This window comes from Periplaneta americana, chromosome 2 (assembly GCF_040183065.1).
Source record: "Periplaneta americana isolate PAMFEO1 chromosome 2, P.americana_PAMFEO1_priV1, whole genome shotgun sequence".
NCBI lineage: Eukaryota > Metazoa > Arthropoda > Insecta > Blattodea > Blattidae > Periplaneta > Periplaneta americana.
Genome location: NC_091118.1, coordinates 16,281,858 through 16,308,857, shown reverse-complemented (window position 1 = coordinate 16,308,857; position 27,000 = coordinate 16,281,858). Strand labels below are relative to the sequence as shown.

Genomic DNA, 27,000 nt, shown 5'->3' with positions numbered 1-27,000 from the left:
ATGAGACAGTTTTTTTGTCTTTATACTGGAAGGTATTTCTTTTCGGTGTACGAAGAAAAAAAACAGAATCGAATACATTCCTTTTTCTTTAGGATCCGTCTCACCTTATCCGCTACTGTATCCGCATGCTTCTCAGAATATCTCCCATGATCTCACGGAGCCGGATTTCAGACGCTGTTCACATTTCCTAGAAGTTGACCCAATTACGACGGACTGATTCGATGTCAGGAAATCCTTCAGAATTCCCCAGGTCTCCCCGTGTGGGAGTCACAATGACAGCTGTGAGGTAAGACCATGATGCAGCGCGCATGAAAATGTCAATGTCGCATGGTTACGTGATCGTAAACAATGTCGCAGCGATCAGCGGGAGTCAGCACGGCAAGGCGTCTCAGTGGCCGTGACAAATGCAGAGCACACGTTCACTATACGAAGGAAACTAGTCGGTGTCAGTGAGAAGACACAAGTGTTTTTTTAATGGTAGTCATTTTCAGATAAAATAAATTCCATCTGCTGTCAATTTCTGGAGTTTTAGGTCATGCAATTAAATTATGAAATTATGAAAATGAGCGAATAATTTTTTTTATTATACAGGGTGTTCAGCAGAGATCGGAACATTGGCAGAATGCCTTTTTAAATGTGTTAAATCTATCTTCATTTTTAAAGTAAATCTGTACGAATTATCCCTTTGTGATTGAAACGTCACAGTTTTATGTTGCCCTTTTCTGCCTTTTTAAATATAAATGCCTAATTTACAAAATAAATACTTTTTGCCTTTATTTTATTATTTATCATTATTTATTAATTTATTATCAAAAAAGACTACATGTATATTTTAATTTACTTCTATAACCGCTACAATGAAAGTGACTTCACCGAATGTATATTATTGTCTTTCAGTCAGTTCATATTCTCTTTGCAACAATCAATGCTGCCGTGCAAAAATGTATAACAGTAAGCGTTTTAATTATCGCTTGTGTTTATTTGACATGGCAACAAGTGCGTTTGATTTGTTATCATAGGAGCTACTAAATGATAATGTGTAACGGTGTGGCAAATAGATTCCCCGTATGGTAGCTCGGCAACGAAAGAACAAAAATGGCGAACGATACTACCTACCTAGACTTTATAGAGCCTTCACTTCCTAAGACTTAAGCAAAGAGGAGGATTCATTCCGGGAATAACAGCGACGGGACTATAGCTAAATATTTCATATCGCAACATATCAGTACAACTAAACACAAAATGCACTTTCCAAGGCTACTGGGAAGAAGATTTCTTTGCTTCCAACAGTAATTGCAACATCGAGTCGAAAATCTCAATTTGCATTCGACATATGTAAAGCTTTTCTTGCTGCCCAAATCCCTTTGTGGAAAATGCAAGTTTGTGGGCCTAGTGCAAGGTTTTTGTAATTGCCTTTTATTGCGTATTTTAGCTATTTATAATGCCTTTTTACCTGCCTATTTTAGCTAATTATGATGCCTTTTTGCCTCCATATTTTAATGATTCATAATGCCTAAACTTCCTGTTTCTGGTGATCAGTTTGGGAAGACTTAAGATAAAAACGTGGTAAAATGAGAATTGTTACTATTTGTTGTTAACTAATTTGTACTTGTATTCTAGAAGAATGGGAGTTTTGTCCAAATTAGACTTCAACATGCCCACCATTACGAACGCGAGAAATTTCATATCGTGAGGCTAATTACTCCTGTGTGGTCTCAGGGATAACTTTATCAAAAGCTGAGAAAATCTTTGCTCTGAGATCATGAATATCCTTGGGTCGCTGTGCATACACATTGTTCTTCACGAAACCCCAGAGAAAGAAATCGGGTGGTGTGAAGTCTGGGGAATTTGGAGGCCACATAATTGGCCCTCCTCTACCAAACCAATTGCTACCAAATGTGTCATCCAGATAGTCACGGACGTCTGTTGCCGAATGAGGTGGTGCACCATCCTGCTGGAACGCAATACCCATGTTGTTTTCTTGTTGCAGTTGTGGTTCGAAAAAGTTTTTCAACATGTCCAGGTATAGTCCTGATCGAACTGTTTCCTCTGCGAAGATAAACTTTAGGACTAGCCCGTTCCAGTTCATATGAGACATGCGGATTTTCACGCCCCCCTATGATTGCATTATGGGTATTCACTCGCCACTGACATGGAAGGTTGCTTCGTCAGAAAATACCCATCTATTCAAGATTATTTTGTTCTATTCGGTCGTTGCTGAGCAACTTATTTTGTTTTATATGCGGTAACAATTATGATACAAAACTCCCGTGTTTCGAGTGGAAGTGAAATTAATTCTACAGCACCTTACTTACTTACTGACTTTTAAGGAACCCGGAGGTTCATTGCCGCCCTCACATAAGCTCGCCATTGGTCCCTATCCTGAGCAAGATTAATCCAGTCTCTACCATCATATCCTACCTCCCTCAAATCCATTTTAATATTATCTTCCCATCTACGTCTCGGCCTCCCCAAAGGTCTTTTTCCCGCCGGCCTCCCAACTAACACTCTATACGCATTTCTGGATTCGTCATACGTGCTACATGCCCTGCCCATCTCAAACGTCTGGATTTTATGTTGCTAATTATGCCAGGTGAATAATACAATGCGTGCAGTTCTGCGTTGTGTAACTTTCTCCATTCTCCTGTAACTTCATCCCTTTTAGCCCCAAATATTTTCCTGAGAACCTTATTCTCAAACACCCTTAACCTATGTTCCTCTCTCAAAGTGAGAGTCCAAGTTTCACAGCCATACAGAACAAACGGTAATATAACTGTTTTATAAATTCTAACTTTCAGATTTTTTGACAGCAGACTAGATGAAAAAATCTTCTCAACCGAATAATAACAGGCATTTCCCATATTTATTCTGCGTTTAATTTCCTCCCGAGTGTCATTTATATTTGTTACTGTTGCTCCAAGATATTTGAATTTTTCCACCTTTTCGAAGGATAAATCTCCAATTTTTATATTTCCATTTCGTAGAATATTCTTGTCACGAGACATAATCATATACTTCGTATTTTCGGGATTTACTTCCAAACCTATCACTGTACTTGCTTCAAGTAAAATTCCCGTGTTTTCCCTAATCGTTTGAGTATTTTCTCGTAACATATTCACGTCATCCTTACAGACAAGAAGATAGGGATTGCAATTTGAAATTCAAATGTGAGGGTGGTTGGGGGTAAAGGAGTGGAACAGTAACTTTCGAAAACTACTCGTATATCGAAGTGTTTTTCTTGAAAATCGTGTCCCCTACACATTTAAAATTATTCAAGCTGAAAGTTTTGATATGAACATCGGTATTTCCCAGGAAATAATCAAGTTTCGAATGAAAAAAAGGAATATAAAATTCATTACTGTTCTCAACACCAAAAAGGCTAGCTATCAAATACCGCTCTGGCTCCAGTAGTAGCGTACTTTTTTATGAACGCTATGGAACCGGGTTCGATTACAGAATTAGTAATGTGTTTATGTTTTTACTTTTATTTCATATGCTATGCTGTAATATTTATAAAATTGTTAATTTAAATATGCTGTAGTAATATCGCTCTTTATAGCTATGATTGTCATGAACTCAGGACATGCACAAGGATCCTTTCGACATTAAAAGACAATTAAATTACGATATTTTATTGACGATGTAGTCATCTTGCTTCTGGAAATTTGTCGGACTCCCGGATGACACTGGAAATAGATACATATCTGCATTCCCCCCCTCAGTAAATCTGTCATCACTTTGTTTGTATGCACATACGTCATATAACAATCCGTGAAGTTCAGGTGAAAGTTTCTAATCTTCTGCTACACAAGGTTGTTCATAAGACATTCAGTAGCAAGTCGCTACCGATTGGGTTTTCACAAGAATTCAGGCTGTAACTAGAGATGCTGTCGTGCATTTACAGGGCGTTATAGAATTAAATTTCAATATACAGGGTGGACCGTAAGTAATGTCGTTAATTTCAAAGGGTTATCCTTCGATATATTTCAAAACAAAAAAGTTTCATACAATTTTGCTCGTTTTTGCTTGTTTTCGAGATAAAAATGGTTTTATGTGAAACATTTCAGAGCGTGTTTTAGGAAAGCCATAGATTTAATTCCCAATATGCTCAGTCAATTTAAGATAGCAGTGTATTATGATAATAAATGACTGAAAGAATTATATATATGACTTTTTTATATTTTTTTATTTTTTTTATTTATTATTTATTTTATTTTATTTTTTATTTTTTTATTTTATTTTAATGTACCGAAGTACATATGATATTTCCATGCAGATATTCTGCGTCATCATACGATGAAAGAGTAATGGAACGGAGAAAAATTCTCTCCGGCGCCGGGGTGTGAACCCGGGTTTTCAGCTCTACGTGCTGATGCTTTATCCACTAAGCCACACCGGATACAACTCCGACGCCGGTTAGAATCGTCTCAGATTAAGCTCCAACTCTTGGGTTCCCTCTAGTGGCCGCCCTCTGCACTACGTCATAGATGTCTATGAACGCAGGACCGAAGTCCACACATGTGCTGAGGTGCACTCGATATGAGTGACTAGTTGGCCGGGATCCGACGGAATGAGCGCCGTCTTAAATCACGAAGTGATTTACGCATATCATATATATTATTTTAATGTACCGAAGTACATATGATATTTCCATGCAGATATTCTGCGTCATCATACGATGAAAGAGTAATGGAACGGAGAAAAATTCTCTCCGGCGCCGGGATTTGAACCCGGACTTTCAGCTCTACGTGCTGATGCTTCATCCACTAAGCCACACCGAGTGCACCTCAGCACATGTGTGGACTTCGGTCCTACGTTCATAGACATCTATGACGTTGTGCAGAGGGCGGCCACTAGAGGGAACCCAAGAGTTGGAGCTTAATCTGAGACGATTCTAACCGGCGTCGGAGTTGTATCCGGTGTGGCTTAGTGGATAAAGCATCAGCACGTAGAGCTGAAAACCCGGGTTCAAACCCCGGCGCCGGAGAGAATTTTTCTCCGTTCCATTACTCTTTCATCGAAAGAATTATAGTTTTGTCCATTAAATGTGCAGAAATTTCATTTGAACAAATGTAACATTGTACAATTTCTTTGCAGTTATAAACTAGATACGATTATTATAAATGGTTCTAGCACAGCTTCATTTTTTATTCTGTCTGTCCATTTCACACACTCCATTCTTCTTCATATCCACATTTGTCCTTTCTCTTCATTTAGTCGTAATGTCCATCTTTCTGCCTCATACAATGACACACTCCACACAAAGTACTTCACTAGTCTCTTCTTTACTTCTTTCTTCCAGAGGTCCGCAGAAGATGCTCCTTTTTCTATTAAAAGCTTCCTTTGCCATTGCTATCCTCCTTTTGACTTCCTGGCAGCAGCTCATGTTACTGCTTATAGTATACCCCAAGTATTTGAAGCTGTCCACTTGCGCTACTGCTTCAAATAGAATTCGCAAGTTTAACTTCTTTATTTTCCTTCAGACAACCAAATTTGATCATAAAACAGAAAAATAAACCATGATATACTTAGGAAATAATGAACTTTTTAATTATTTTTTTACTTGTTTATTTAACGACGCTGTATCAACTACGAGGTTATTTAGTATCGCTGATTTTGGTGATAACGAGATGATATTTGGCGAGATGAGGCCGAGGATTCGCCATAGATTACATGACATTTGCCTTATGGTTGGGGAAAACCTCGGAAAAAATCCAACCAGGTAACCAGCCCAAGCGGGAATCAAACCTTCGCCCGAACGCAACTTCGGATCGGCAGGCAAGCGCCTTAGCCGACTGAGCTACGCCGGTGGCTAGGAAATAATGAACTTTAAAAATAAATTCAGTACTCTGGTATCGTGGTTGAAATGTTTTTTTCATAGGCAATTTACCCCACTTTACGGTATGGAAAATAATTAATTTAAGAGGAATTAGGGAAGGATACATCACTCGGTATACCCTAAAAGATATTCCCTAAAAATATTGCCCTTACAAGCAAAAACTGAAATAACGCCCTTCGTGTTTCTTCAAATTTGAAAAGAGGAAAAAAAAATCGTATGGTACCAAGTCCGGACTGTAGGGAGAACAACGGAGATTTTTGACGCCATGAATTACCGTGATGCAGCATTTACTTTGTTGCTTTGAGATGTGGTCTTTTTCGCCTGACATGATCGTTCCAGGTCTTCAGTACACTTTTGTAGTACTGTCCCGTCACAGCTTTGTGCTAGTACAACATGCTGATAAACCACTCCTTGAATGTCAAAAACTGAGATAAGAATAACCTGTCCTATAGCTGTCACCATGGAGATTATGCAGGGAAACAAATGACGGTTGTAAGTAAGGCTTAGATATACAAACATATTTATTTTCTTACTGTTTGTGTTAAAAGTCGATCGTCTTTTATTTCTAAAGATCCTCGTTATAGAAGAATATAGCTCCACTGACCTTAATGAGTATACGGGTTCTGATGCCATATTCGCAATTTACAGTGGGCCCTTCTTCTGGTTGCCCTGTGTTATTGCTATCTCAGACTTTGTAGCATAGACCTACAAAGAATGAGGTTCGTAAAGGGAACTCATAGGCCTATTTTATCTGTAGAATAAGTGACATATTACTGTATCTCGGAATATTGTGTTTTTAATTCTTTAATGGTAATGTTAAAAACGTTTCTTACGGAAGTATTGGTTCTGGGTGAAATTGAGCCGTTCAGAGCATAAGTGGTGTAAGTAAAAAATGGGTAATGAGTGTTAAAGTAAACATTCTGTAAAATATAGCTCAAAGTAGCTATTAATATTCAATTTATTTAAACTAATAGTAGTCAGTGGATGGCAAGAAGGCCATATTAATTGCTACTTTGAGCTGTATTTTACAGAATTTTTACGTTAAACCTCATTACCCAATTATGACTTACATCACTTTTGCTCTGAACGCCTCAATTATCAATAAGGAGAAAGGTTTTTGTGCCAGCTTTCAATATAATTTTAATCCACAATTCACCGACGTGTATTTGGTGATATTTTAGGATAGGTTGAGAGGATATTATGGTTAATAGCAGGACTTTTAAATACACAGTAAGGATTCTTTAAATAAATAGCAACCTCAATAAATACAGAGTAACAGTCTGAAAATATAATATAACCAAATGTAACAAAATACATTTCATACATGACAGTAAAAATGTGACTTACTAAAATTTGATATTATTATTATTAAATTTGATATTATTATTATTGTTATTATTATTATTATTATTATTATTATTATTATTATTATTATTATTATTATTGAAATTAGCACAAAATAAATTCTAACAGAATACAATAATAGTAATAGACACAAATCATGTTCTATGTCTATTATTATCAGCCAAAAAATCTAATTTTATCTCTAAGTAAACAGCATAAAATAACTTGAAACATATGCTGTAGTTGTCGAATTTCTTCCATGATCACATAGCTCAGTACGATGGGTTGTAATGTAGGCCTATATCCTCTTCTGCTATTCAAACATCAGTAATTTTATGGGTTCTGAAAAAATAAAACATTCAGTTTGTTTATGTGTACTTGAATTTACAAATGTATGTATATAATATAGAGGACGAACCATAAGTAATAACATTAATTTTAGACGATTATTCTTTGAGATATTTCAAACATAAATGTTAATGCATTTTTGCTCGTTTTTGCTTTATTCTCGAGGTGAAAATTGTTTTATATGAAATTGCATAGCGTGTTTTGGGAAAGCCATTGATTTAATTCCCAATATGCTCAGTTAATTTAAGAGAGCAGTGTATTATGTTAATAAGGCCCGATTGTATAAACCATTTAATCGTAGATCAGGGGTTAAATTGATCCTTGTTTCAGCTGAACTTGGAATTTTGTGTTGTATAAAGTCTAATCTGAGATTAATTTGTCTCAAACTAAAGCCAACTTTGACTGAAGAAATTTCTCCGATTAAGTTAGATGATCCAAGTTCAGTTATTTCTTTTCTGTTTGAAATATACGAGTGACAGATTGTGCAAATAAAATATCCATTATTATTAATATTAATAGATATGTTAGGTACATTTATACATATTTCTTTCAATTTCTTGCCTTAATACACAAACATTCTTATATTTTATAAGGCTCTATCGTGTTCAGCAGTATCAAATAACATAACCTATAATTATATTATGTTTATGACAACCATTAATTATTAATGGATATGATAGGTACATTCATAAATGTTCAGTTAACTGTATTACTAAACGAAAATTGTCGTTTTATAAAGCTTTATTATGTTTAGCAGTATCAAACACCATAACATGATAACAACTTGGAGAACAGTCAATCTTCTTATTTTCCGCCATTATTTACATTGCACAAAAAACCAGTGTGTCCAACAGAGTGTACGGAAAGTTGCCAAAAAGTAGTAATAAAGTCGCTAGATTTCTCATTATCAACAAAGAAAGATTAAATTTTGTCACTATGGGGTGCTAAAAAGGTCACTAAATCCCTATTTAAGCAATATAAAAGTTAAAAGAAATTGTTGTTGAAAAAGAGTTAAAGTCGTTAGATTGGCAACACTGAACAAACCTGTGTAACATGGTCCGCGCATCACGTATTTCACCTGTTTATGCGATGTTGCCAAATCCTTTTCACGTGAACTTAGATTGCATTTGAACCAAGGTAATTTGATCGCAGAAAAGTTTTATACAATAGAAGAAGTGTCTGAACTCGGTTCACTTTTCGATCTTCGATCAAAGTTGATCTTTAGTCAGGGAGTTTTATACAATTGGGCCTAAATGATTGAAATAATTTTAGTTTTTACATTTAAATATGCAAGAATTTGATCGGAACAAATATAACTCTTCGTTGTGCAAAGGAATTTTACAATGTTACATTTTTTCGGATCAAATTTCTGCATATTTAAAGGATTAAACTAAATTTTTTTTGCAAATCTAGTCTTTCAGGTGAAGCTCCCTGTAAAGCAGATTTGAGTAATTTCAAGAGAAAAATTGTTCCGGGGCCGGGTATCGATCCCGGGATCTCTAGTTAAACGTACCAGCGCTCTGCCAACTGAGCTACCCGGGAACTCCACTCGACACCGTCTCAACTTTTCCCTTTATATCCACACAATCGCGTGGGCTGACGAAACGCCAGAGACCCACATCGAATGCACACAATCTCTGTGTGACTTGGAATTGTTGTTTTCTGTTAACATACACAGTAATGTATGTATTATGCAAATCTAGTCTTTCAGGTGCAGCTCCCTGTAAAGCAGATTTGAATAAAATAAATTTAAAATTCTTTCAATAATTTATTATCAAAGATATCTCACCTACGATTTTATGATCGTTTAAGCGAACTTTACTACCACGGGATAAGTCAGAACCAAAGATATAAAAAAAATCGACAAACTTATCGACCTGGCTGGCGAGTTGGTATAGCGCTGGCCTTCTATGCCCAAGGTTGCGGGTTCGATCCCGGGCCAGGTCGATGGCATTTAAGTGTGCTTAAATGTGACAGGCTCGTGTCAGTAGATTTACTGGCATGTAAAAGAACTCCTGCGGGACAAAATTCCGGCACATCCGGCGACGCTGATATAACCTCTGCAGTTGCGAGCGTTGTTAAATAAAACATAACATAACATCGACAAACTTTGTAAGAGTTCCTCCAGTTCTCAATAGATGGCATTATTTTTGAGACGGTGAAAAAAGTGTCAGGGAAAATGATTATGTAGATTAAGCATAAATTATTATCATTATTGACAATATCAGCGATTTCCATCTAAAACCCAGTGTTGTTTTACAATCAATAGAGTGGGATGAAAAATTGAATTCTATAATCCGGGTATATTTATGTACCGTTGGCAACAGTGGCTATTAGCTTCGCCATCTATTCATTGAAGTAATAACTAAAGAAGCCACACTTACACGAACGAATTATCGATCACTATCGATTAGTAGGGTCAAATATCTTTGAACGTCAATGTACATCGCTCTTTTAAACTGACTGGGCATATTGGGAATTAAATAAATAGCTTTTCCAAAATACACTATCAAATGTTTTATATAAAGCAATTTTTATCTCGGAAAGGAATCAAAATTGTAATAAAACGTTTTGTTTGAAATATCCCAAACAATAACCCCCTGAAATTAGTGACATTATTTACGGTTCACCCTGTATAATAAATTGTTTTATACACGACGTTTAAAATTGCATCTTCTGTAATATGAAACAAGAAAGAACTTGGATAACTAGATCATAGAATGGAAGTCCGAAGACTGGAAAATAATTATATATAATCTATACCACTGGGTGTTCAGTTCAAAATGTGTCATGGCTCGCTGTATGTCATATGGCTAGCCGATGAGCCTAGAGAATTCAATCTTCCTACACTTCCACAGAGGTGTATTACCTATATGCCAGAGTAGTTGCCTAGCAAGTACGGCGTTCATTCTGAAGCGTTCTTACCGATACGTACGGTAACGCCGGTAGTGGCAGGAATGTGAACTGTTTGGAAACATGTACTGAGGTGAATTTTTTTTCTTACTGTCGGGATATGGGGAGAGGGTTAAGACGATTTCTTACGTATTTGTTGACATTAACTTCGACGGTCAACATGGATACGGAGCATTTTGATTTGTGTTGTGGAATGTTGCCGTACGCAATCGATGATAACAAATACCCTGCGTACGACTTCCATCGCAAAACACAGTTCGAAAGAGGTTATGGTAGCACACAGACCGTACAGACCGCCATCTGTTGCTACGACATTCAAGTTATACCGTACACGTCCTCAAGTTCAGACTGAATGCCTTGATTAATAGGCAACTTCTCTGACATAAAAGATGAAACTCGCTTCAAATCGCTGACTTACAACAGTGACGTCATGACACACTTTGAAATGAACACCCAGTATATAACATAAAGATGGTGCTTAGAGATGGGGAAATATCAATAATAATTTATTTACCTTACAGCCTTTGGGAAATCAGTCTTGTAACACTGACATCCCTTAACTTGTCCCTACTTTAAAAATGATGCTATGCGCTTATAGTAAATTATGTCATTTCTTTTTTGCAAAACATTAACAGTTCATGTCCTTCTTAATGTCTAACAACGTACCCCGATTGAGACAGGATCGGATTGAACTCCAACCCAAAACGTGTCGTATGATAGTGCAACAGTAGCCCTGGAAAGAAACAAATTTTTATTTTACATTGAAAAGTGGCACATAAATTTGCTTAGATACGTATAGTAGGAGGAAAGAGTGCATAAAGTCAGTTCTTTACCATCCTTCATACTCGCCTGATTTGGTGTCGCCGACTATCTCTTCTTAGGTAATTGAACATTAAATTCAAAAATATCAAATCCGTTGAATGAAAGTGAACCCAGCAACTCAAATACGGATAAAAATTTTCAGAAAAAAAAAAAAGAATCCTAATTTGTTTCATAAAAAGTTGTATATGTAGCAGATGTAGGAACATGTATGACTCAAATAAGATAGGATATAATATACTCCAAATAATACTTACAAGAACACAACATTGGTTGAGATGTTTGGCGCAATCCAAGTAAGTGTGGCGTTATTCACCAGCTGAGGGCTGTAGAAAAGGACCGAGTTCTGAAACGAGATAATGTTTTCTTTAATATACAGTATGCCATGACGTTGTCATAGTGATGCTTGTAACTAATGCAAACTTCATACGAATAGGTACAGAACTTTGTTTACAGCGTACATAAAACTAGTCGTCTGGCATCGAACTCGTAACTAGTGCACCGGAACCTTAAGCATATTTAAATTAATCTGTCCTTGTTAGGTTTAATTGGGTTAAGCATTACATACATTTTGGATTTTTTTTTAGTTTCTTGTTATCACGGAAGGATTCACATTAAGAGAACTTGCTGATACTTCATTTATGGAAAGGCAAATGGAGATGGAAGAAAAGCTGAAAGGTTTTTTCAGTTAGATAGCCGATTTCTCCAAATATTACTAGAACATTTAATGAGTGTTAAACTCTAAACTGTTTCTTAAATGTAGGTTTTCAAATCTTCAACAAATTTGCTATTTTTGCTTATAACCTTCGACTCAGTCATTTCCGGACCATGGTTCCTTATCTCAAATTCATACATGTGCTCTTCGCCATCATCCCTGAAAGTTTGTAACACCACCTCGGAAACACCCTGTATATTTATTTTCGTATTTAAGGAAAAAGAGTCGAAGGACATCAGTGGCCAATATTTTTAATCATAATAATAATAATATTAATAATAATAATAATAATAATAATCGATGCAATGTGGTTTTTTAAGATACGTCTATATCTATTTCAAATTCGTTACTTAAATGACAGTAAGCCAAAGAATGTGATAGGCCTAAGGAGACAGTTGAATAAAAATAAGTAAACCCTTATACTGATAAGTAGACTTCGTGGAATTGCCACGAGAATCGTAAGGTTTACTACGCACGCGGTATAGACTGTATGAGAAGGGGTCGTGCAAAGGATGGAGTATGCCTCTTATGTAAACACTGAGCAGTATACTGCGGTTACAATAAAACCTGTATCCTGCATTCAAGAATTATAATGAATGATCATTGAAGTAGGAAATGTCTAAACATGTAAATACACAATTATTTTATAGTGAGATATATTAACTCTTAAAATTTAATGTAAGATACATCATCCTTGAATATGTGCATTGCAGTGAAGAGTTACGTACATTTTGAGCGACTGCAAAGTAACCTCCTTCGATGGTCACTCAAACAGTTTTTATATTGGGAAAATGTACAGTTACCCTGAAAAAGAATGAGACGATTCTTGGTCGTCGGAAGTTAAAGTTCTACAGCGCGGTTCACTCGATATCGACGTAGGGATACATAACATGACAAATAGTACAAGAATTGTTACAAGGACCACAACAAGGACAAGGATCAGAATAAGGATCACGAAGAAGACTGCCATTTAAGGCCAGGATTTCACAACATAGCTCGAGTCACAAAATATCATTGCTTCTCTGTACCGAACGGCAAATGCCTGCTAAGGGATCTACATTCTGGACTGCTGCTATCACTGTCTTGTCTCGGTAGCTCATATAGTAGCGTGTCGGTTCCACTGTATAACCGAAACGTCTCGTGTTCGATCCCGGGTAAATTTTTTTTTTTTTATTGAGGTGTAATTAATTTGTTCAGAGATCCTCGACTGTCTAATTTGTGAAAAATATGGAATAATTTATGCCCAATTTCTGGGTCTTACAAGTTGGCTGAACCTCGTCAAAAAAAATAAATCTTACTTGGAAGTTAAAAGTATATTTCCTCAAACAAAAGTCATAAGAAACAAAAAGAGACCTGTTAACTTAATATCTTGTCCACATGCCATCAGCTTCTATTACAGCTCTAAGTCGATCCGGCATGGATGTCACGAGATTGTGGAATAAGTTCTGATCCCCGGCGAGATCTTCTCAGGTGTCAACAACTTGATCCCACAATTCGTCTCGATTTCGAGGACGTCGGTGGGCATAGGTGGCTATCCTTCTCTTTTGCAATTCCGCCCATAAATTTTCGATGACATTCAAATCAGGTGACTTCGGAGGCCAATTAATGATTTCGATCTCGGGTCTCCTTTGAAACCATCTTTAAATGCTTGCAGCATAGTGCACGGGATGGTTATCCTGCTGGAACAGCAATGTTCCTTCGGGAAAGTGTTCTCGGGCGGAGGGAAGGAATATATTTTCCAGAATGTGCTCGTAAGTTCCCGCATTAAACCGGCCATAGATGCGTTCTATAACGCCAGGTCCATCGTAAGACATCCATCTCTAACACGATATGCTAAAGCGCCCCGATCTTTCACGTCGGTGTACATAGCGCTGGTCATGTCGGAGACCATCCTCACGATAGACACGGACAGGACCTTCGTAATCACTCGAGATGGTTGTTTCGTCGGAGAAAATTACATTTCTCCAATCGAAATCCACTCGATTGGTAGCGAAGGCAAGATGGTCGACAGCTTGTGTTTCCCCCAATATTTCCATTTGCGCAGCCCTCCGGCTCCTAATACCGCGGTTCCTCAACCTGCTGATCACAGTCTGTGAAGAGCCGGGAAAGTTAGATGCTGCTCTTATTTCGTTAGCGGTCAGAAAGGGGTCCTGTCGAACTGTCTCGAATAAGAGAGCATCCTCTTCCAATGAAGAAATCCGCGAACGCCCAGGAATAGGGCGATTTTCGACCTCCCCTAAATTTTGGTAACGATGAACCCACCTCGCTGCTGTACTTCCAGGAACACCGACCAAGCGGCCAGCAGATCTAGCCCCATATCCAGCCTCAACTAGAGCTATAACTCGCTGTCTCATGTCACGTCGGTTCGCCATTACGATGAGAAATGAGGGATGACGATAATACTTTAGTGTAGACAATGACTATTTAACGTGATATTGAATTATTGAAATAACTAGCATCTTGCATAGTAAGAGTTAATAAATCAACCCTAAATTAAATATCTAAATAACAGGATATAACAGGAAGTCCAATTGTTGCGAAACTAATCAAATTAAATCTAATTACATTAAATAAACAAACCCCAAGTTATGACACCACATTGCTACAGCTAAATTGTATGTTATTAACATAAGCATTGAATAGGTCCGTGGTTGTGCGTTGGACGACAGAACCATCATCGAAAGTTCTAATCTTGCGGAGGAATGTAACTTCTTGCTTTTTATAATGTAAATCAGACTTCTAACTACAATCATTCATATTTCTTACACTATTTATTAATATTTGTAGCCAATATTGAATTTGTAAAGAAAAGACTTTAGAAATCTCATATGGAATTTGTGATCTGTAGTGACATAAACATAGATTATCTCTCGGAACTTTTCCATAAAAGTAAATTAAATTCACTCCCTGTAACTGGAAACCTTGGTCGCAGAGTCATTTTCCCACAGCAAAGAAGCTGAAGTAGCACAGCCATTGATAAATGTTTTGTACACAAAATTAGACTGAATTCCTATTCGACAGAACCTATAATCAATGGATTGTCTGAACATGATAAACAAATCCTAAGTGTTTCCAATGCCACTGAACAATTTCAAAATATTAATTTAAAAACTAAGAAAGGATCGTAAATGCTGTAACTGGTGATTATTTACATTTATGTCTACAAAATTAATCTTGGAAAAACATATATGATACGGGTACTACTGATATTAAGAGTAAATGTATTGAATTTTTCACTTAATTTCATAATCACTTCAGTGGATGTTCTCCACTCAGTGTTGTGAAAAAATTCAAAAGTAAAAACATGTAGATAACGCAGGGACTTATCTCATGTATTAAAAAGAAGAATCTATATGTAATGTGTTGCAATGTAATGATCCTCATGTTCTTAAATACTGCAAAATGTACAGTGTAATTTATCAAAAATTATGAAACAGGGAAATAGAATATATTTGAATAGAAAAGTACAAAATTCAGATAATACAATTAAACCTATTCGGAATATTATTAAATTTAAACTTGTAGATATCCTAAGAAATAAAATATTTTTTTCATTAAAACCAATGATTATAAAGTAGAGGATCCCAAATACATTGCAAATTCTTTTAACGTATTATAGTATATAGTACAGAAATATTATTAACAACTTAAACATTCAAGATTTTGCAAAAGATACTGCAATAGGTTACTTAACAGATGCATTTAAAAATTAGTATTAATATATGTAATTAGTCAATAACTGCAACAGTGCTTTTTCATTCAATCATAACATGAATAAAATTGAATGCACATTAAATTAAACACTATTGCAAACACGTAGATAAAATAGTTAAAATTAACTGAAGGGGTGAGAATGAAATAATCCAAAGCCATACTTTTAACAAAAATTGTTTTGTGCAAGTGCATTTCTTACACATATGGGAAAGCTATTAATAAAATATTGTAATAATTACTCAACAAATGACTTAGCCTAAGAACTCTAAACCTTTGTAAAAGTTTGTCTATTATTACATATATTTTTAATTTCATTTTAATTGTTAGTTTTTAATATATATGCATTTACCTTGTATATGTGTGTATAAGTGCATTCTTTAGATTAACGTTTATAATATTATAACTTATAATTTTGTATTATTTGCGATCATTAACACTTAATCTCAGGACTTTGTAAATCTCTATTTCAACGTTACTTAGCTATTTCAACGTTATTTAGACAAAAAAAATCGTTGTGTAGACTAAGAATCGAACTCGCACTCTTCTACACAACACGCAGAAGTCTTACCGTCTGAGCTATTGAAACGACATGAAAGCGTTCCTTTCTGTGAGGAGTGTCGATCTAGTCATGAAGGTCCATTGTCGATTTAACTACACGATTTATGTATATATTTATTCTTTATTTACGTAATATTATCATATTTTTTGCAGTTTTTGAAGTGAATTTCGGAACGATGCTAGTAACAAACCAAATAGCCTGAATTTAAGTAACTCAATATTCGTTATCTTGTGTATCGGTGCTCTGGTCTCCGATCATGCGCATTGTCTTACATCTGAGACTTAGGAATATTCAATCGTCTCATCCTTTTCCAGGGAAACTGTGCGTTCAACATCACACGATGTAATACGTGCATATTTGAAGAACGGAAAGTCACTACTTTTTAGTACACCAATTTCAGACGTCTTGTCGTGACCTGATGGTACATCATTTATAATACAAAGCTGTAAATAGCCAGAATTTTTAGCAATAATATTTCTCAACATACATTTCTCTTTTTATGAAATTAGTTAATTGTTATTTTGGATAACGGTTTGTGATACTTTATACACTATATTAAGGGCTTCTGAGAGTTGTAGTTTAGACGATTCTAATAGGATGATGGTTTTGGACACGATTTTAAAATTAGAATCAATGAACAGAATATCTTCCAATAGCTGTTCAGAAGGCAATGATTTTACAGCTGCAACAGCGGAACTGTCTGTGCTATTCAATGCATCAATTACCTCCATAATTTTGCCGTAATATTCTGCATAATAATTAACAGCATCCAAGCACGTTTTCCGACGGGTCAAGACTGGCTGCGGAGGTAAGGGTATTCCAGGAGAAAATATTATTTGGAACAGCAACACTCTCATTGTGGCATGTTTGATTGAACAAATGAACAAATGTTAAGCTTTGTCTATTCCAACCACAGTAATGCAAAAACAAGTGCTTACATAGGTATACATCAGCTGTAGGTGCTCTATCTATTTGAACCGGTCACAAGTCTTAACATGAACTGCTTATACTACCAGACCGGGCGGTCGCTCACCTCTTCTAGACTACCCTACATCGGCAACCTGATTACATGCTGCGTGTGGCAATTCAACGAATGCTACTGATAAGTAATTACTTGGCACTGAAAGATAATTCCTGGTCAGTAAAACCAATGTTCGATTTTCAAATGAATAAATGTGTACAAAATTCTTTCATTCTGTTAAATGCAAGTCGGTTTTGAAGTCTGTAAGTTAGCATGCAGTTGTAGTCATGGTAACCAACTACGGCAGTCGAGATGTTAAATAACAAATGACAAACGACGTGAGAGCACATAATATAGCAAAGATTGCTCCAATACTCACATTTAGACCGCCTGGACATGTTAAAGTCACCACTTCTCCTGGACCATCGTGTGAAGTGTTGAATTGGCCAAGCGCAGTGTAGTTTTCTGGACCAACGCCTGCGTGTCTCGCCTCTATGTACAGCCCTAGGAAGCTTGCGTTTCGTAAACCAGACACTGAAACTGCAAGCCAACAACACATTTGAAAATTTTTGGTGTATTGCAACATAACTTAATAATTTGTCATTGATTTCATCGTCATTACTTGAGCCTAATTTTTATATATTGTTACGTTACGTATTACTACTGTGTATACAAAATATACGAGGAAAATCTTCACGAATGTAACAGAGTGTATATATTATGTAGAGAATGTCTGACTTAAATCCCTTGATTTTTGTTTAGGCAGTCCAAATAACAATCGGGAAATGAGTGAGGTATCTCGTAATATTGCAGGCGGAATCAATGGTGGGTATACGTCCACTGGCATTGTCACGCAAATTTCTGCACATTTAAAGCACAAAACTGAAATTCTTTCAATAATTTATCATAATACACTGCTCTTTTAAATTGACTGAGCATATTGGGAATTAAATCAATGGCTTTCACAAAAAACTCTATGAAATGTTTCATATAAAACAATGTTTATCTCGAAAAGGAAGCAAAATTTCCCAAGTTTCTACAACGCCTTAAGAAATGCACATGATGAATTTCATACTTGAAATGTCAACAACACCCATGCCAGATAGTTTGTTGTTTCTTCTGAAAATTTATGTTTTTAGAATATGGTTGTTTTTCCAAAAAATAAACCTTTAGGCCTAATTTGTTTTGTCTTCGGTAACGAGAAAACACAATAGAGTAGTTTAGCCTAGTGTTCCTTTTTAAAAATTATAGACAGAAATGGAAATCTCGTATACTCAGGATGCCTAAAACAAGGATACCATGCCAAGCATTAAATTACCGCCATTTAGGAACAAGATTTTTGGGCCGTCCGATGAAATGGTGGTGTGAGACCTAGCACGCCACCAGGCTTAATAAATGTTAGGAGGAAAAAGAAGAAGAAGAAGAAGAAGAAGAAGAGAAAGAATTATAGTATTTTCTTAATTTTTCAGAAATAGATATTATTTAAATTGTTGTAAAATTATGTAATATCATAAAAATAGTTGTCATTTTAGGCACTAACCGCCACTGCCAGAGAGTATCAGTGCGATCAACATAAATTTTTAACACTCCATGATAGACAATTGTGAAATGGGCAATATACAGGGTGATTCACGATGATTTACCATCCCTTACGGAGCTTATTTCCGAAGACATTCTGAGCAAAAAATGTCATATAAACATTTGTCCTAATCTCAGTATTTTCAGAGTTACACTAATTTGAAGTTGTTTATAAAATATCACTATTCTTTAGTTCTAAGGATAATAGAATATTACAGATAAGTAATGAACTATTCAGGAGTATCATTTCTTTAATTAGCTAGTATTCTGAAGCTAGAAATGTGTTGTGAATTCCATAGTTGCTTTGTACAGATTTTTTTTTTTTTCGATTTTTAACTACAAAATTACATTTTCTTACGCATTTATCATAACTAGACTTCGTTGAATTGCCACACGCAGCATGCAATCAGGTTGCCGATGTACAGTAGTATAGAAGAGGTGAGCGACCGCCCGGTCTCGTAGTATAAGCAGTTCATGTTAAGAGATGTGACCGGTCCAAATAGATAGAGCAGCTACAGCTAATGTATGCCTAAGTAAGCACTTGTTTTTGCATTACTGTGGTTGGAATAGTCAAAGCTTAACATTTGTTCAGTGCAGACAAGAATTCAATCAAACATACTACAATGAGAGTGTTGCTGTTCCAAATAATTGCCCCTGGAATACCCTTACCCCTGCAGCCAGTCTTGACCCGTTGGGAAACGTGGTTGGATGCTGGTAATAATAACATTACGTCAAAATAATGGAGGTCATTGATGCATTGGATAGGACAGACAGTTCCGCTGTTGCAGCTGTAAAATCATTGTCTTCTGAACAGCTATTGGAAGATACTCTGTTCATTGATTCTAATTTTAAAAGCTTCATCCTGTTAGAATCGTCTAAACTACAACTCTCAGAAGCCCTTAATATAATGGATAAAGTATCACAAATCGTTATCCAAAATAACAATTCACTAATTTCAGAAAAAGTGAAATGTAAGTTGAGAAACATTATTGCTAAAAATTCTGCCTATGCACAACTTCGTATTATAAATGATGTACCATCAGGTCACGACAAGACATCTGAAGTTGGTGTACTAAAAAGTAGTGACTTCCCGTTCTTCAAATATGTACGTGTTACATCGTGTGATGTCGAACGTACATTTTCCCAAAATAAAAACTGTTTAAGTGACCATCGGAGGAGGTTACTTTGCAGTCGCTCAAAATGTACATAACTCTTTACTGTAATGTAGGCCTACATATTCAAGGATTATGTATCTTACATTAAATTTTAAGAGTTACTATATCTCACTACAAAATAATTGTGTATTTACATGTTTAGACGTTTCCTAGGTCAATGATCATTCATTATATTTCTTGAATGCGGGGTACAGGTTTTATTGTAACCGCAGTATTCTGCTCAGTGTTTACATCAGAGGCATACTCCATCCGTTGCACGCCCCCTTCTCATACAGTCTATACCGCGTGCGCAGTAAACCTTGCGATTCTCGTGGCAATTGCACGAAGTCTAATCATAACAATTGTTACAAATCACGCTACTCTTGTAAATTCTTTAAGACTGTACATTAGGATGCATAATTAAACTGTAAAGAATTAAGTTCCTAAAGTCGTGTGATTTCTAACAATTTTTGTGATAAGTGCCTAAGAATGATGACTTTTTAGTTAAAAATCGAAAAACAAAATTTGTACAAGTAATTATCAACACAATTTTAGCTTCAGAATAGTAGCCAATTAAAGAAATGACACTTATGAAAAGTTCATTCTCTATTTTTTTTTTCCTTTAACTGAAGAAAAAAAAGGTATTTTACTAACAACTTCAAATCAGTGTAACTTTGAAAATATTGACGTTAGGATAAGTTTAAATGTTTATACAACATTTTTTTTGCTCAGAATGTCTTCGGAAATAAGCTTCGTAAGCGACGGTAAATTCTCATGAATCACCCTGTATATTAATTTTGCATGTGTTTGAAGATTAGATAAGTTTTATTCACTACATTGTAACATACCCAAATTACCTCACTATACTCTAATTACCCCGACTCCCCTACTCCATCGAGTCGTTTAACTTGACATTTCCATCGTTTCTGGACTGACGACTTTAAAATTGATTTGCATTTCCAACCTGACGAGACTAGTGACGCAGTAAACAAAATAAACGAAGACGTGAATTCGATTTAACTGTGGGCACACAAATTTGGATTAAGGTTAAATCCAGAGAAATAGCAAGCAATCGTAATGGGACATAATCGTCTACGAAGCACTCTTGATAGTAGTACTATACCACATATAATATTGAATGGGATTATTGTTAAATACAGTGAAACAGTTATAAATCTTGGCATTTTTATGGATAGCGATCTAAATTGGAACACTCAAGTATCACACATTTGCAAAAAAATATTTTCTCAACTTCACTCCTTGTTCCATATGAAAGAATTTCTACCACTTAGTCTAAAAAAGAATCTTATTCAGGCGCTTGTAATGCCCCATTTTGATTATTGCGATTCCTTACTAACTAATGTAAGTTCACTCTTAGCTGAGAGACTACAACGTGTTCATAATGTGTGCATACGATTCATCTGCAGTACTCGTAAATTTGACCATATAACACCTTCCCTCCAGTTACTTTCATGGGTGCGTCTGAAGGAACGAAGAACAATACATTCACTGTCTCTTCTGTTTAGAATCATGCATACTTCTACTCCGAATTATCTCTTACAGCGCTTTCAATTTCTTACAACTCTTCGAAACCAACATCAAGCACTTCTTTCTATCCCTCATCATAGAACGTCTTTATACTCATCCTCCTATACTGTAGAAATACCTCGGCTCTGGAATTCGTTACCTAATGACGTCAGGGACTGCCGGACTTTATCACAATTCAAAATTAAATTGGAAAATTTTGTCTTAGTTAATGTTTTTTAGGTAATGCTAGAAGTATTGATTTGTGTTTTTTTTTCTTTTTCTTTTTTTAATTTGGATTCAAATTGCAAGTTTCTTGCTTATGTTAGTTAATTCGTTAGGATACAATTAACTATGATACTTAGTCACTGATTTGAAGTTTGTATGACTGCAACCTGTGTATATTTTTGTGTGGCTTTACTTTGTTTATAGTATTTTTTTCTCTCTCTCTTTATTTCTTGTGTAGCTTTACTTTGTATATAGTATATTTTTTTCTGTTTATTTCTATTATTGTATTTGTATTCCTGGTGTTGTGGAAGAGAAGGCCTGATGGCCTGAACTACACCAGAATAAATAAGTAAATAAATAACTAAATAAATAAATAAATGTTCTATCATCAGGGCAGATGTCACCACATTTGTTTCTTAATATTACCGGCCTTTGGGCCTACAGTTGAAGCTCCTTACCTCCTACTTTTCCGCCCTGAGGGACGTGAACTGCGGTTGTGTTGATGATGTAGGGCGGGGTTGAATTCTGGGCGGGTGTACAGCCTGTCCCATTAACCTTGGTATGTCTGGGGTACATATCTATGCACACCGGATAAGTGTGCCTCAGATGAACTTTCAGCCATGTTGACTTATTCAGATGAGTGGTTTGTGGTGCTGGACCACAGTCGTCAGGCGTGGGGGGAGGGGCACCGGAAGCTAGGCACACTAGGGTCATGCTGCAGCAAAGAAAACCGAAAGGCGCTCTGTAGCATTACGCAGAACTACATATAGATGCGATCACCTGTCGACAGGTGCATAGATGAAGAGTAATACAAGAAGAACAAGGCGCCCTTTTCTCGTCCTTATCAGACTTATAGTAGGTCTGTAGGTGTGTGTCAGAATTTAATAGAATTGTTTTTTTTTTATTTTATTTTGTTGTTTTACGACGCTGTATCGAAATCTCAGGTTGTTTAGCGTCTGAATGAGACGAAGGTGATAATGCCGGTGAAATGAGTCCGGGGTCCAGCACCAAAAGTAACCCAGCATTTGCTCGTGTTCGGTTGAGGGAAAATCCCGGAAAAAACCTCAACAAGGTAACTTGCCCCCATCGGGATTCGAACCCGGCCCACCTGGTTTCGCGGCCAGACGCGCTGACCGTTACTCCACAGGTGTGATAGAATTGTTATATGTCCCCGAATTTTTAAATATGGTAACCTTATCCGCAATTAACATTATAGAGCAACAATTATTATTCATATTAAAATTTTTATTTATTCATTTATTTATTTATTCTTTTATTTATTTACCCATTTACTTATGTATTTATTTAATTATTTATTCATTTATGTATTTAATGATATACTTCTTTAATTATTTATTTATTTACTGATTTATTATTTACTTATTTTTTTTATTCATTCATTTATTTATTTAACTACCCGTACCCGTGCGCTCCGCTGCACCCGTTAGAAATAAATATAAAGTAATTACATAATTAAAATAGGACATTTGATCCAGGGAACTTTCGTGTTCGATAGAAGGATAAATCTATACTAATAATAAATCTGTAGCCGAAATTTTTCTGGTAATTTTCGATTTTACAAAAATAATTGGTCCTAACATACATAATTAACCACCCTGAAACCGAAAATCGCTTTTTTGAAATTTTTGTTTGTATGTCTGTCTGTCTGTATGTTTGTTACCTTTTCACGCGATAATGGCTGAACGGATTTCGATGAAAATTGGAATATAAATTAAATTCGTTGTAACTTAGATTTTAGGCTATATGACATTCAAAATACATTATTTAAAAGGGGGGTTATAAGGGGGCCAGAATTAAATAAATTGACATATCTCGCTTATTATTGATGTTTGTGAAAAATGTTATGTAACAAAAGTTTCTTTAACAATAATTTGCGATAATTTTTATTCCATGAAAAATTTTGATAGGACTGATATTTAATGAGATAAATGAGTTTTAAAATTAAAATAACTGCCATCTAATGCCGTGTAATGAATTAAAAAACAAATGACTTCGTATATAAGGGGCCTTGGACAGCAACAATCGAAAGCTATGAAAGATAGCCTACAGAGAATGTTTCTGTGTTTGCATGAAGTTATATCACAAGCTAAATTAACCGATTTGTATAATTAATTATTATTTCACCATTGGAAAGTGTAGTTTCTATAGATGGACATGATGCTATAATGTTATTACAGTAACGTCTGAGTAAATCGAGGACAGGTAAGATTAAAATAGCTTCTTATGCACAGAAAATTTAATAGGCTATTTTGTACATTCGTTTTCTTCATTTCTTAAAATAATATTTATGTACACACTCATTTTAATCTCAGAGAATTAAAGAACAACGAGAGCGTATTGATTTAGAATGCAGTAATAGTACGTTAGCTTAGCAATCCATTATTTTATAATTCAAATTTGAACTATGCTCAATTGAATCGTGTTAAAATACATAAAATATATATGCAATAAAGGCAATGCAAAAAAAAATTGGGTAATGAGCGAAGCAGATTATCTTGCGCTGTTGTAAAAGTTGTTCCCTGGATAAAACGTCATATTTTAATTATGTAATTACTTTATATTTATTTCTAACAGGTGCAGCGGAGCGCACGGCTACGGCTAGTCGTTTAATATGTTACTTAATTTAAATTGCATCCAAATAATTAAAATGCGATCATTTTGGTCCAGAGACACTCATTTGGTGCAATGACAATTCCTTTAACCTGTTTCTTAATTTTTATTACATGCAACCATAGTTTAATGAAGATTGACATCATTTAGATTTAATGTGTATATTTTATTTTACTTGTTAGGCCTAAGGTTTCCATTGAATTATGGTAATAACTTAATTTTAACCCTTGTTTTCTACGTATTCAGTAAATGGCGCTTGGTCCACTAAGGTTGTGAATCCTCCAAATAACTTAAATTATATTATATAATATCACATATTGTATTATATTATATTATATTATATTATATTATATTATATTATATTATATTATATTATATTATATTATATTATATTATATTATATTATATTATATTATATTATATTATATTATATTATATTGTATTATATCAGAAGTTACTGTAATAACATTATACCATTATGTCCATCTAGAGAAACTACACTTTCCAATGGTGAAATAATAATTAATTATACAAATCGGTTAATTTAGCTTCCGATATTACTTCATACAAACACAGAAACATCCTCTGTAGGCTATCTTTCATAGCTTTCGATTGTTGCTGTCCAAGGCCCATTATAGACGAAGTCATTTGTTTTTAAATTCATTACACGGCCTTAGATGGCAGTTATTTTAATTTTAAAACTCATTTATCTCATTATATATCAGTCCTATCACAATTTTTCATGGAATAAAACTTATCGCAAATTATTTTTAAAGAAACTTTTGTTATGTAACATTTTTCACAAAAATCAATAATAAGTGAGATATTTCGATTTATTTAATTCAGGCCCCCTTATAACCCCCCTTTTAAATAATGTATTTTGAATGCCACATAGCCTAAAATCTAAGTTACAACGAACTTAATTTATATTCCAATTTTCATCGAAATCCGTTCAGCCATTATCGCGTGAAAAGGTAACAAACATAGCCTGCAGACAGACATACAAACAAAAATTTCAAAAAAGCGATTTTCGGTTTCAGGGTGGTTAATTATATATGTTAGGACCAATTATTTTTGTAAAATCGAAAATTTCCAGAAAAATTTCGGCTACAGATTTATTATTAGTATAGATGATACACTTATTTACTTATTTATTTATTTATTCATTTATTTATTTACTGATTTACTTACTTACTTATTTATTTTTTTACTTATTTACTGATTTATTTATTTATTTACTTATTTATTTTTTAATTAATTATTTATTTATTTATATATTTACTTATTTACTTATTTATTTACTGATTCACATATTTACTTATTTATTTATTATTTACTGATTTATTTATTTATTTTATTTATTTATTTATTTATTTATTTATTTATTTATTTATTTATTTATTTATTTATTTATTTATTTAGACTCTCACTTTGAGAGAGGATCAGAGGTTAAGAGTGTTCGAGAATACAGTACTTAGGAACATGTTTGGAGCTAAGAGGGCTGACGTTATAGGAGAATGAAGTTACACAACGCAGAACTGCACGCATTGTATTCTTCACCTGACATAATTAGGAACATTAAATCCAGACGTTTGAGATGGGCAGGGCATGTAGCACGTATGGGCGAATGCAGAAATTCATATAGAGTGTTAGTTGGGAGGCAGGAGGGGAAAAGATCTTTGGAGAGGCCGAGGCGTAGATGGGAGGATAATATTAAAATGTTTTGAGGAAGGTGGGATATGATGGTAGAGACTGGATTAATCTTGCTCAGGATAGGGACCGATGGCGGGCTTATGTGAGGCGGCAATGAACCTGCGGGTTCCTTAAAAGCCATTTGTAAGTTGTAATTTATTTATTTATTTAAATATTTGTTTATTTATTTATTTATTTATTTATTCAACTATATATTTATTGTTTATTCAATTATCCATCTATTTACTTATGTATTTATTTCTTTATCTCTTCATTTAATTATACATATGTATGTATTTATTGATTTATTTATTTATTTATTTATTTATTTATTTATTTATTTATTTATTTATTTATTTATTTATTTATACTGGCATAGTTAAGGCTATAAGGCCTTCTCTTCCACTCAACCTGTATAAGAGCACATAGCAAATATAATAACAGCAGTACAGGAATGTTACATAAAGAATAATAATAATAATAATAATAATAATAATAATAATAATAATGATAATAATAATAATAATAATAATAATAATAATACGCACCTGAAAAACACTAAGTACATAGCCATGGTAGCAATGGTCTTGTTACGTAGAGAAATGACTGTCGTTACAGGTGTTGTAGGTTAATATATAGGCCCTAACTTTTTCTACATGCACACCTCAGCGTCTGATAACGTGCTGAGAACTGACTCACGCTCTGTTACACAAGCAATACGGAATAGCGATAACTGGCCGCATGGAGAAATATTCTGTCACTATGTTTCACATGAAACAAAAAAAAAAGTGACATGGGATTAATCCAATCCCTATAATTGAGTCAAAAAGATTGTGCTTTCGTGACTGTTATTGTGGGCATAGTTGGTATTATAAAGGTGTTTGGGATTTGAAATAAAAGTTTGATATTTATTTTAATTTCTGTCTTTATACTCACTCCTTCATTTAAATTTAACAAGGCAGAGCCTTCTCGTTAACTACT

The 27,000-nt window shown here is 34.8% G+C and overlaps 2 protein-coding genes across 4 annotated transcripts in view; one reads left to right on the top strand and one right to left on the bottom strand.

The window, feature by feature from the left end:
* LOC138714114 (salivary peroxidase/catechol oxidase-like) overlaps nucleotides 1-27,000 on the top strand; it is a 153,668-nt gene that overhangs the window by 45,567 nt on the left and 81,101 nt on the right. The gene's annotated exons all lie outside the window — the stretch shown is intronic.
* On the bottom strand, nucleotides 7,106-26,715 carry LOC138714167 (putative defense protein). The gene is made up of 6 exons (XM_069846588.1): nucleotides 26,568-26,715; nucleotides 22,155-22,411; nucleotides 17,592-17,752; nucleotides 11,521-11,609; nucleotides 11,111-11,177; nucleotides 7,106-7,525 (listed from the first exon to the last, which is right to left on the bottom strand). The coding sequence occupies exons 1-6, from the start codon at nucleotides 26,591-26,593 to the stop codon at nucleotides 7,517-7,519; spliced, it is 609 nt and encodes a 202-aa protein (XP_069702689.1). The 5' UTR covers nucleotides 26,594-26,715; the 3' UTR covers nucleotides 7,106-7,516.